We start from the raw sequence: 13,282 nt of genomic DNA on the forward strand, positions 1-13,282 counted from the left end.
CTTTGGGTGGTTACAGCAACTCTTAATACAGAGAGCGAGAGCCCGACTCCCTTCCATGGCGAGAAATGATGTTCTCCTACCCTCTAGTGACTGTATAGGAATAAGGCAAAGGTGGAGAATGCTTCAGACTGCAGCACATCACTGTTATCATGCCCTCTTCTGTTTCTGAACACAGACCAGAGAGCAAGGAAGCCAGTGAGGTCGGAGGAGGACCAGTTACCATTTCACAATTCTGTCAGCATGTTTAAAATGCAGAAAAGATACACTGATATCAGTGTGTGCCATCAGATCACTGCCACCTACTGATTTCTGATGCAAGAGAATCTTATTCAATCTGTATCTCTGTCTCTGGGTTTCTCCGCCCCCCTCTCTCTGCCTCTCTGCTCCTCTCAAAAATATTAAGAATTCTTGATTTGGATACAGATTCCATATTATATAGGGAACTAGTCAACTGAGGTATTGTCCACCTCAATTACACACACACACACACACACACACACGTGTACGCGCTCTTAGTCAAGTGATTGTCTGCAGAATCGCTTTCTACTCCAGGTATGAATTAGCCCCAACATTCTGAAATCAAAGTTGACAAAGAGCCTAAAGTACTAAATCATTTAACTACAATTCTACGTCTCTTGATAAAGGAGCAAGAGTTGGTAACTTAAGTTAAAAATACTTTAGGGGATTACTTTTATAATAATTTTCACATTGTTACCAAATTTATAATTTTGTAATTTATTAACTTAATAAAAGATTACGTTCAGAACCCTTTCCTTGGCACTCCTACTTGCATAAACTGTAAAATATCATACAAATGCTTAGATATATTAATGATTTATAACCTACCAGCACTTCATGAAGAAATATTTCTACTTAGCAATTGAGAAATAATTTTGTTCCAGAAGTTATCACTGAGACTTATAAAGGCTGCCACAGATTCTGCCGGTCTTCATGTGGCCCCTGAAACACTCACAATAGCTTCTCATAGCAAATAACTTCTTGAGGGGACAGCGGCTAACCGTGCCACAGTCTAAGTGTTCCAAGCTTAATGAAGTGTAAAATTCTAACATGCCCGGGTACATATAAAATGTCACCACTCAGGCAAGCACAAGTTCCAACATCTGGTCATGCCCTAACTTAATGAAACTCTAAAGAAGGGTCCTCCACTTTTTATTTATTAAAACAGTAAGAAGTAAAGAATGCTGTTACAAATCAAGTCTGGGCAATACCCCCCCACACGCACACACACATACACAGATGTAATTTATAAAAAATATGAAGTTTTATCCAAATTATATAAAGACAAAAACAAGCAAATTTACCTTGCTGGCACTTAACCGCTTCCGATTTGACCAACGCTTCAATGTATAATGACGATATCAAAATGAAAGAGAGAAACATCGGATCATTAATAATGTAATTAATAAAGTAATTAATAATGTAATTAATAAACTACTTTGCATTACATATAATACAGATTATAGTCACATCATTACTCCCAAATCTGAAAGTTAGCGTTACCCACCACCCCCCTCCCCATAAAAAAATTAATTTCATGTAAAAAATAAATTTGAAACAAAAAAAATCACACTTAGGTGGCTGGATTAATCATTTCCTCGGAGTATTCAGAATGGATCAGCCTTGGCAGACAAATACCGTTCAATCTCAGTAAGTACATTTTTCAAAATAAATGCAATAGTATAATTTCATCTTCAAAAAGGAGAGTATCAGATTTCTTCTACTGACAATGTTTAGGGAGCACTCTAAAACTGTTTGTAAATTCTTAACTAATGTCAGTTCATGTTGAGGTCATCCATAAATTTACTTAGTAGAAAATATAATTCCATTACTTTCAAAGGTTAAATCTTGATAGTCAAAATAACAGAAAAAGAATTCAGAACTTATGCCACATGGAAATCTGGTATTTTGTAAGCTAATTTAAAAAATACTTAAAAAAAAAACCTTTAGAATCATTATTGTCCAATTTAATTAATTTAGTTGATCAAGCAAATGTGTGAAGAAAGAAAAGAGGGTTGAAGGGCAACACATTTCCCACTATTCTCTTTCTGATCCTTCCCTTGTCCTGAATAAGCTGTTCACTTTTATGTACAGTTCTTTCAATGAAATCCTTCTCCTCTCCCAAGTCGGTATCCAGTCACACAATGCCTGCTCTGGCTGTCTCACTCACTAGCCTCCTGCTTGTTAAAACGAGGCAAACCTCATGATACTGCCATTACATTATGAAGCTAACCAAGCTGACCACATCTACTATAATGCTCAAGGAAGAGAGAGAAAAAAATGCAGGTAAAGGACATGTCTGCTTTGCTAATTCTCCTCAGTCCAGAGGAGACCTGAAAACGCATAACTGTCAAGAGTAGTTCACTTCCGTCTAACTAACAGCAGCTAGGGCAGGGCAGGGAGACCCTAAAGGCTCTCGTTCATAATACTTGTCCTGGAGAAATGGTGACATGGTGACTTCATCATTGCGCACCTCATCATAGTGACAGGTGCTACAACTAGGCTTTAAAATAAAATATTCAGATATTTTCTCAATAAAAGTATCAAGTATTTTCACTTAATCCAACCACTGAAATTAATGACAACCTCAAAGGGGCATGAAGCTACTAGGTCTTTTTTTTTTTTTTTTGTATAAATACTTTATTTCCTGTAGCAGTCACAGAAGATAAAGATAAAACAGGCTAGGTTATTAACATGATATCTACCTTACTATAATGCTACAAACTACCACATACATTGTATTTCTACCAGGTCTGGCATCCGTAGTTGATCATGCCATTATTATGCTATGGTCATGCCAATCCCCACGATGGTGCCCTCACTCTTACCCACATATGAGGGAAACACCTCAGAGAGGTTAAATAAGCCTGTAGATTTGACAGAGTCTCGGTAGATCCAGGAGCCAAACATAGACATTTGCTGACAAAGCCCACAATGCTAATTATGACCCTATTCTTTTCGCTTTCTCTCAGCCTTCCAGTCAGGGCCAAGTTCACCATGCTAGACAGCCAGCACAGACACAAACTGCACATCTCAAGAATGTCATTGTCACTTTGGTTCTAAAACCATAAAATATGACTCACTGTTAGCGAGGAAAATGGGTACAAAACTAAGATTCCGAACCAGAACTCCTCCACAGTGTACACATTAGCAGAAATGTATAAGCCAAGCATACTAATGACATAAATCCATTGCCCTCCAGGTCCAAGGGAAAGTCATTTCCACGTTAAAAACCCCGAATGAAAACACCATTTATTATCCACTTAATATTAATAAAAAGAAAAAGATTTTGTTTTCTATTTAGTATACCCAAATGGACTGTGATAGTCCTATAAGTAGAATAACACTTTATGGCTCAAAAAAATCATCTCTCCATTATTGACCCACTGGTAATGCTTAGATAAAGAAATTATAATGCAAAATAAATGAGACAGGCAATGCTCTTTGTGATTCTGCTTTCAAAGTATATATAATACACTGTACAGTTGGCTTCTACTGGGCATAAGGCGAGCACACAGTAAGCAGAGATTCTAACAACCTCAACAGAGGAGCCAACAAATGGGGCTCAAATACTAAGAGAGGCCAGCTAAGTTAGATGAAGACAGAGAATGCTCTTTGAACCTTGAAAAGACAGAGTTCCAGATGCATCACAAGTGCAAATCCAAGCTGCTTCTTACATTAATTGTTTTGCAGTGTGAGATAAATGGAAATCAAACTGCTATTCCTTTAAAATTCCAAATGTGGTGGTTCTGAAATGCAGCTGAAATGCAATATGATTGCTGAACACAGGTCTAGTGAGACGTATAAAAACTCAAAAGGTGCAGCCACTTTCATGAGAGAAATCAACTTTACAAAAGTCACCAAAGAAATTGTAAGAACACAATGGCTGTTAAGTGTTCCACCCTGGACGCCTGGCTCGAATACTTATTCATATCACGTATTACTTTAGCCTAGCACCCATCTCAAGTTAACTGCCACCTACTATACACTTGGAGAGTGGATCTGGGGGCACGGATTCTGAATTAACCACAACAAGACCAAAACAAAACAAAAAAGAAGCTAAAGAAAAGTCCCAGGTAGAAGGGACAGAGAAGACAGGCTCGTCTTTATCCGAGTGACAGTTTCATTGAGGTCCCAAGTGTGTATGTTTATTTACATGTAGAATTTTAGTCTGTCATTTTTAAGTAAATTAACTTAAGGATTTCAAATTTTAAAATCTAATGTTTACTAGACACTCTAGCAATTGAAAAAAAATTCAGTACACTTTTCCTATAACTTTAAGCTAGCTTCTGAGAGTTTACTAGTAAATTAGATATGGTCTTCATTATGAAATAAATTCCAACAGAAAGATTAAGCGACAGCTAAAATGAGGAATATTTACTTTAACTTAGAAGGTATATTAGAAGCCTAACTTGTGACCAGGCTTCAGATTTTCATATTGGGTTCTATACAGGTTCAAATGTAACACAAATATTCTTTCTCCTGTCACTCTTTTAGCTTCTTTTTAATCTTTCAGTAAATTGTAATCAAACACACTGTGTTCTTATTTTAATGATTGGAATTATAATGTGCAATCCATGAATATGAAAATGAGATTATAATCTTCATCAGCATGTTTACTTGTGAGAGCAGACTTTCTATCTTATCTTAACGAAATCAAATGCTTCGATGATGGTGCAGACATTGCCACTATATAGTGTGCTAATGAGAAATTGCCATGTGGTAGATGAGCGAACATTAAAATTTGTGTTCTCACAAATGCACACGTGGTAGAAAAGTCAGAAGCTAAAAGCAACAGCAAGGAAAGAAAGAAGGCGTGCTGTAAGTGGACACTTGCTCACCTCAGAACCCATGATGTAAACATTAAATTCTGGGAAGTGATTGCATCACTGAATGTGTGAAAGTCACACAGAAGCTAAGAATGACTAAAGGGAAACTCTGATACCTAAGAAAACTATATTTCCAAGGGTTTGTTTATCCAGGCAAGACATTCTATGAGTTTAATAGCAATCTTAACCATACCTTAAGCAGCCAGGTAACTTCTTATTACCTAAGTTGTCTGCCCAGTGGCTCACGAGAGAGAAGGTGCATAACCACACATTGATATTAATGCAAATAGTTTACTTCTCCCCCTTAATATATGATTGACAGTCATCCTGTCTGCTGGACAGTCCTCAAGAAGATGTCACCATGGAGAGTTTAAACAGAAAGGTCCACACTTACATGCCTCTTGAAATCACCCTGTTTTACAACTAGGTTCAAATTTAACACAATCACTCCCATGTCGTCTTCTAAACTGTTTGGATCTTCCAATTTTAAAATGTGTTCTGTAGTCCTGCAGTTAAAAATACAGAATGTGATTTTTAACACTAACTGGAAATAGGACAAGACAGTACATACATCAGGAGCTTATGGTAGCCCCCCCATTACCTCTGCATAAGGACAAGATAAGGTTTATGGGGAGCTGGGTGTGGATAGAGAATCACATTTGGTAAAAATAAATTTTCTGGGGGAAAGAACTCTGACATTATCAAAACTAACATTGGTTCACTGATCTTCCTGATCTATCACTAAAATAAAGTATAAAAACAGATAGTTAAATTATGGACCTCAATATTAAAAAAAAAAAAACATCTAAATAAGCACCATTTTCATATGAATGTGGATTTTTCCTAAAACTCATTGATAATGATTCAAGGTAAAAATACAATACCTGTTAAGTTCAAGATCTCTGAGAACGACAAATGCAGAACCCATGAAATCAGACTTGGTTAAGTCTCGATCATACACCTAGGAAAGGGTTTGGGCATTAGCACATAGGGCTGTTAAACCATCATCCCATTACTAACATACAGAATAGGCTGAAGACTCTGAAATCCATCTCTCAATCATTACAATAATTTGCACAGTGAAGTTGAAGAAAGATATAGGCAAAGCCAATACAGAGAAACAACTTGCCTACTTTGCCAACCATGCACAAAACAAAAGCAAAAATGCCTTTTGAAGCAGTGGTCAAATTCAACAAAATATTACACACCATGGACTCTTTCTGTAGTTTAATTGGCCTCTCATTAAAACTTAGTATGTTCCATGGTGAGCAAACCTGCCAATTAAATGGAAATTTGCTAACTAACGTACAGCCATCCTATTCTGTGCTCAGTTCGTACCATTTTAACCCAGATGTTGGAGTAATTGATACTTACACCTGGTAGCTTGTAGCACTATTATATACAAAGTTCTTTCTAATGAGAACAGTGTCTACACTTGTCACCACTTCAGGGCCAGTAATAATTCTTCCACACTAAGTAAGTTTAAATATAGCCAATAAGGACATTATTTACACAGTGCACGGTGACTTTGCAGCATATGGATCTCCCCGATTTGAGGGAAACATAGTCTCATAAAGAGGCTTAAAAATTTTCCTCCTACAGTATTAATATTTTAATCCAACCTCAGAGCATAATGGAAGGAATAATTGAGGCAAGTTCACTTTTAAAGAGGCCTAAGAACTACAGAGGCATAAATATTTAGAAGCCAGGAGCTGGTTTGAAAGCTGTCAGGATTATTACCTTCACACGGAGCTTTTGATCAAGGCTTTGTATTGGCAACACAACGATCTCATCCCAAATTGGGTTCAAGTTCTTATATATCACTTTACTTTTGTACAGTGTCTTCCCATTCAGCTTAAATTTCACATACGGATCGCTCGTGCCTTTAAAAGAAAAGGAGAACAAGACAGAATTTTAAAATGCATGTAAAAATCTAGCATCTCTATCAAGTCACAAGATTCTCCCTACAGTCCCCAGGCCCGAAGCCAGCCAGAGAACACACCTCGGAGATCAGTGTCTCTTTTTGAAGGAATGGGAAACCCTAGAGGTGTCACGGGAAGGGAGAAATGCTACAATTTAAGGACAAATGACTAATTCCATTTTATCTCTTAGTGGATGAATATGAATGGGCTCTTTGAGCTCCTTATATGGTTTCATTGTGTATATGTCACCCCTCAATTGCCCACAAAATAAATTCAAAAAATAAAAGAAAAATCAAGGCGGTGTCAGGAGTCCTGGGGAGAAGCTCGCCCCTCCTAGGATCAGCATAAAGTCTGTGAAAAGGGAAAGAAGTTACTTCCAAATATTTAGCAGATGGTTGATTCAACAAAATCCTATCCCTTAAAATATAATCATAATAAATAAACCAGTCTCTGCAACCACTGATTCAAAAGATGATGGGGGGTTGGGGGGGGGGACTCAGCCTGGAACCCGGGGCATAGAGATTAAATCAACAGAGTGGGCATTCTTTGCTGCCTCCTCGCACCTGCACCAAAGCTGCATACATTGTCCACACCCACGGCCAGCTGAACTGCACATCAGCCAGACCCTCAGCTGGCCTCAGAGCTGACACAGCCGACCCTAGTGGCCCCTCCTGGGGAGCTTTGAAATGGATGCCAAAGAGAATGAATATCCCTGGAGTTGATACAGCCCCACCCCACCCCCAAACACAAACCTGATGGTAGATCCGCCTTCACTTTTCTCAGATCAATTAAAAACAAAAAACAAAAAAAATAAGCTTGTAAACATAACACGTGAATTTTGTGTCCTGCCTGTGTGTTCCATGGATGTGTGCCTCATCTCACAGGCTAAGGACAGACTTGCTCATTTGTATCAGATCAGTGAAGGGACAAGAGAGAATGAGCAATCAGCAGGGAGATAGGGAAGGCTTGCTCAAGATGCTACTAACATAAAGCTTGGGACTTGTAAAATTATGGCTCTGTGGTCCATCGTGAAACCCAGCCCTAGGAAAATCCATGCAAGGACCTACTGTTGAATTCAGGGCCCCAGACAGGCTCCAGGAATGAATTCTAAAATGAATTTCTTGATATGAAAATCAATCCAATACCATCAACAAATATTATATCATAAATTAGTTCCACTACTTTGCTGCAAATGTTCACATGTCATTGAGAACTCTCATTCCTGAACAGGCTGCCGCTTAGGCACCTTTAAGTTTTCCATGCGGCTCTAATAGTCAAAAACATTGAAAATAAGTGGACTACGTTCCCCAGCTATGTGAATGGGAGGTGGTATTGCTATAGAACAAGACAGTATACATTATTCGATGTCAATAGCTTTACCAAAGCAGGAGCTTTCTGAGTTAGCATTCGTGTAATACAAGGGCACTAACTTTAAACAAAGAAATTAAAACAATCTACAGAGATCATAGGTGTCTAATTCTACCATCTACAGCTTGGCAGCATAGGAACAGAAGCCCAGCCTTCATTTGAGACACAGACCCGTGCTGAACAGTTCTGGAGGGCTAGTAAAAATAAATGCATTCACAGCCACTCAGTGCAATTCTCACTGGTGAGCGAGCATCTGCTCAACCCCTCCTTCAGCAGCTTGAGAGAACACCTCTGGCTAGTCAGGCTTTAACAATCATCCTGATATATATATATATATATATATATATATATATATATAATATAAAAGTGGGGGGAAACTATAATAAAAAGAGGCCTTTAATTAAATGAAATTGCCACTCTGGGATAAGACCTTCATGCTTGTCAGCGTACTCTCAAAATAAACACCTCAAACCTCGGCCTCTGTGGTGTCACTTTCTCACAGGCAAGGCATACTGGGTAATCCCCAGGCATCTTGACAGCTACATAATGTTCAAACTGTTTCACGGGTGAATGGCGGCAGTTGCATGAAAGAAAATATTAATGTCTGGAATTAATAGAAAAAAAGGACCAGAGTTTACAAAGCCAAACAAGGAAAGAGGGTGTCAAGTTAGTGCAGTGTTAATTGTTAGAGAAAATTTGCGAGGAGGGGGGAGAGCACTGTGATTTTTTTTTTCTCTCTCTCTCTCTCTCACTCTGAGCCTAAGTGCCTGACTGTCAGGGAAGTGGCATCTCAACGAGGCAGGTTCTGAAAGGGGGCCAGCAGCTCAGGAATGCGACTCCCACATTATACAAATGCTGAGCTGTCACCTGAATGGGTGGACTTTAACCTTCCTCACTGGGAGTTTCAGATACAAAGAGGCTCTTATGGTAGTTGATACTTTTAGTGGAGAAGGAGCAAGAACTAGAGACCAGGTTGTGCCTCCATAGAGCCCCAAACCAAGGCTCTTAGGGTCCAGTGCCAGTCACCTTCTCCCATACTAGATAGACTGTAGCTTCCATAGCAGAATGTCTGCATGCACAGATTCATCCAATCATGGGCAACAACATATTTTTAAATATGTGAAATGTGTCCTTACTGAATAAGTATAGACTTCTGTCATGGTCATTTTCCCACATGCAAGGCAACTATTGGCTGACATGGCATTGATATTGTGTAACTCATCTACAGATGAAGCAACATATGAAGAGAAATGCATGGAGGTTATACAGAATGTTTCTGATAGTTTACATACACCTACACACACATACATGGCAGTTTATATAGAATGCTCCATATAAAGGAGGTACATACCCATAGATTATAGAATCAACAAAGACATTGGAACTAACCCCATACAGATGGGGATAGAAGTATCTGTAAGGGAAACTGGTACCTGGTTATAATTCCTGCAGCAGAGAGGCACTAAGTCCACCCCCTAAGAACTATTTGAATCATGGTTGCTCCTGCTCAGGCCCACTAACCTAGAGATGCTCACTCTCCCTGTAACCTGTCAGCCATGCCACCAGACCACAGATACTTCTGGTCTCTCCCAAATCTTGCTGTTTGCTAGATACCCTAGGTGTTGCAAAGACATATCAGCCAAGGATCCTGCTCTTCTGCATCTGATAGCATGGGCACCCTACCACACAGCATGTGGCCCTGGGGAGTGGGGGTAAGGGTCAAAAGAAAGACACATGGTGTGGAGTTCTGCTCAATAGTAGGTAGGAAATATAGTTCCTACCTCACATGTCAGTGAGGGCTCAAATTAGGGAAGCAAGAGTGAAAATCAACATGGGAGCAAACAGGAACAAAGTCTGGGGTCACTGGGGCAGAGGGGCAACCCCAAATATAATTAGAGTTATAATGTTAAGCAATCATGTCAGTGAACCCAGAAATTGAAGAAAAAAAAAAGAAAAGAAATAGATTACAGCAGGCTGTTTTAAGTCAGAGACCAAAGTGCCCTAAACATGTACAATAAAAGCTTAGTTATTATTCTGCAAGAAATGTGGGTGTTTTATTTCCTGTTCAGCCTTTTTATTTTTTTTTAAGTAAAAGTAACATATGCCTACAACTTTGAAAGGTACAATATGAAACAAAGCCCACATCCCCTAACTGGTCCCCCATCCTATTTGTCTGGTGTGATATCCATAAGCAGTTTCTTGGGTGTTTTACTGGAAAATATAAGAATCATTTTTCAATGACTGTATTTTTCTCAAGTCATATGCCCTGAAGCCTGGGTCACACTGACAATATGCACCTTCTGGTGTATTTGCAGCTAAACATATCCTTGCTGTGCTGTATCAGTGTAGATAAGTCATTGAGATTTTACCTACTGTGGATAGGAGTTCAACTGGGCAGGCTTCAATATCTATCCTGGAATCCCAGTTCTATAGCAAGTTTGTAACACGGGGAGTATGACAGAGGCTCATTCTGGTTCTAACAGACATTATAGAATTGCTTTCTAAAGCTCAGCAAGCTTAGGGGTAGGGAAGTTGGCTCTGTGGAAAGGAGACCTTGCTGTTCTTGCAGGAGACCCCAATTCAGTTCTCAGTATTCACTTGGGGCAGCTCACAGGGGACCCAACACTTCTTGCCTCTGAGAGCACCCACATACATAGCACATAGAGACACACACACCAACCTACAAATAAATATAAAGTAAATCTCCTAAACACTTATCACACTCTGAGCAAACAATGTTTCCATCTCTTTCCGTATTCCTTAATACCGAATATTTTAAACCTTTATTTTAATCTGTTAGCAGGTGAAGGGGGGAGGGGGGAGGGAATAAAACCTACCTCTGTCTCCCCCTATCTTCAACCCTTTGAGTGGCTTTCTTGTTGCAACATCTATTTGTGATTGTCAATCAGCTTGTTGCTCTAATTACTTTGTTTTCTTTCTGTGGGCTCAGCTCCTCTTCTAGCTACAACTGGAACAAATGCTTCCTTGTGGAAATTGCTCACCAACTATACAGCTTGTCAATTTATTCAACGAGTTAGTAGTGGCCATAAGTTATTTTTGTTTTTATTTAATGAAATTAACCAAGGGCTAACTTCTGGCTTTGTACTTTCATGTCCTGCTTAGAAGCATTTTCCTCCTTAGCTGTAAGAGTTTAAATTAATTCAGCCGTGTTTCTTCCCATTGATTTTTTTTTTCTTTTTTTTTTTTTGGTGCATTTTCTTTTTGTACACTTAAGTTTTTGGTCCATCTGGAGTTATTTTAGTACGAAGAGGAAGGAAATTTCAGTTCACTCAGGAGGAGAGTAAAGTGATCAGAGGCAGGCTTTGCACATATAAATCTGACAGCAGCTTATAATTTAGAATGAAGGAGAAGGGGGACAAAGCAAGGACACCTGGTAGCTCAGCCTAATGCTGTAGGAAAGAGTTGAGGGCGGGCAGGAGGGTAGAAAACTGAGCTCAGGCCTAAGAACCTCATGTGGGGGGTGGGGGAGCTGGGGGGGCTCAGTATTTAAAGGGCCTGCTGAGAAATGTTTTCAGATTCCCAGAACCCAGACCTGTACAGCCTATGCCTGGCACCTTATCTACAGGTCCAGACTGAGGGAGCAAGGGCAGGCACCCCAAAAGAGACTAATTATATGTATGAGTGTTGGTTCTAATTCAAGGGCCCTACCAAAGAATAAAAATAAATATTTATTTTATAATATATGAATATATATTTATTATAATAGATAGATTAAATGTATTATAATAATTATAATAAATTATAAATTGTGATAAATATATTTGAGAATATAACATATATAAATAATACATATATATCAGTATATGTATTATTTATATTGATATATGTTTATATAATCAATAAATTACATACATGTTATATACATATATAAATATATATAAACATATATAAATATATTTATTATACAAAATATATATAAAGATGATTCCAGTAATCAAACCTGGGACCTCCAAATTCATACACACACATACACACATGCCCCATACATAAATGCCTTTAAAAATAGAAAAAAAAAAAACTGCCCAGATATACTTGTCATCTACAGTGGAGTTCTACACAATGAGAGGAGTGTGTCACCAGAGCCATTTGAGATGGCTCCTCCATGTTCCTGCTTGGAAAATCTAAAACATAGAGTGAAATATTAAACCCTATTAACAGTGAGATAGGTTAGTGAATAAAAGTATTTTTCATATAAGCCTGAAGAAATTGGTCCCTCGTACTCTTAGTACAAAGAAAGTAACTTTCAAAAATTGTCCACTGACCCACACACATATACCTCAGCATGCATAAACTCACCGATAGACAGTATGTGTACATACATACACACAGAGATACACTGCAAAATAAAAATATATTATTAAATTCATCTATATCTAAACTGGCAGAAAAAAAGGAATAGGCCTACGGGTTCCCCAAACAGGGATGCTGAAGTCAGTGCACAAACATCTTGTAAGTAACTGTGTAATCTTGAATAATTCGCTCAATTTCCTTACACTATACTATTCTCCTTTGTAATTCGAAAAACTACCATTCTCAAAGGATTCCCTTGAGAACAAACAAGCCAATCTACTTTAATGATAGCCAGCTCCAGAAGTTACCAAGAACGCCTCCTCCCTCTTAAGGGCTATTTTTAGCATTGCTATTCATTTGCGTTTAAAAACAGAAGAGCAAATAACCACTTATGCAGTTCTAATGTCCAATTACTTTATTTTAATGTCCAAGGTAATTCACATGACTAATTCCTTCCTATAAAGTTTCTTTATTGCTATCTCTGAAGGCCTGGAATTTTCAATCACCTTCTGTTTAAGGAGATGGGAAGGAAAAAAAAAAGTGTAATCTTAAATTCTTTATTCAGGAACTCAAATTCCATACATTCAGTAAAACTTCTCTGAAACGTCCTTAGGTTTTCTGGAAGGAAATAACCATATACAAAATTTAAACTTTTAAATCCCCATGAACATGTGGTTTCTTCTCTGTCTAAAAATCCAGCAGTCGTTCACTGAGGACGTCAGGGTACTCTGGAAATCTAGTCTGGCAGTATGGGGTCCAGGAGTTCTGTATTTGAGGCTGGTCAAATAAAAGAAAGAAAGAAAGAAAGAAAGGAAGGAAGGGAAGGGAAGGGAA

General features: G+C 38.4%; 1 protein-coding gene across 2 annotated transcripts in view; it reads right to left on the reverse strand.

Moving 5' to 3' along the window:
• Window positions 1-13,282, reverse strand: part of Mctp2 (multiple C2 and transmembrane domain containing 2) — a 228,181-nt gene that overhangs the window by 144,171 nt on the left and 70,728 nt on the right. For both annotated transcript variants that reach the window (XM_021166947.2, XM_029480148.1), the window contains exons 5-8: window positions 6,588-6,730; window positions 5,732-5,808; window positions 5,242-5,353; window positions 1,323-1,358 (exon numbers count right to left, since the gene is read on the reverse strand). In XM_021166947.2, coding sequence (XP_021022606.1) covers window positions 1,323-1,358; window positions 5,242-5,353; window positions 5,732-5,808; window positions 6,588-6,730 — 368 coding nt within the window. The remainder of the gene's footprint in view (window positions 1-1,322; window positions 1,359-5,241; window positions 5,354-5,731; window positions 5,809-6,587; window positions 6,731-13,282) is intronic.

The sequence above is a fragment of the Mus caroli genome, chromosome 7 (assembly GCF_900094665.2).
Source record: "Mus caroli chromosome 7, CAROLI_EIJ_v1.1, whole genome shotgun sequence".
In the NCBI taxonomy this organism is placed as follows: domain Eukaryota; kingdom Metazoa; phylum Chordata; class Mammalia; order Rodentia; family Muridae; genus Mus; species Mus caroli.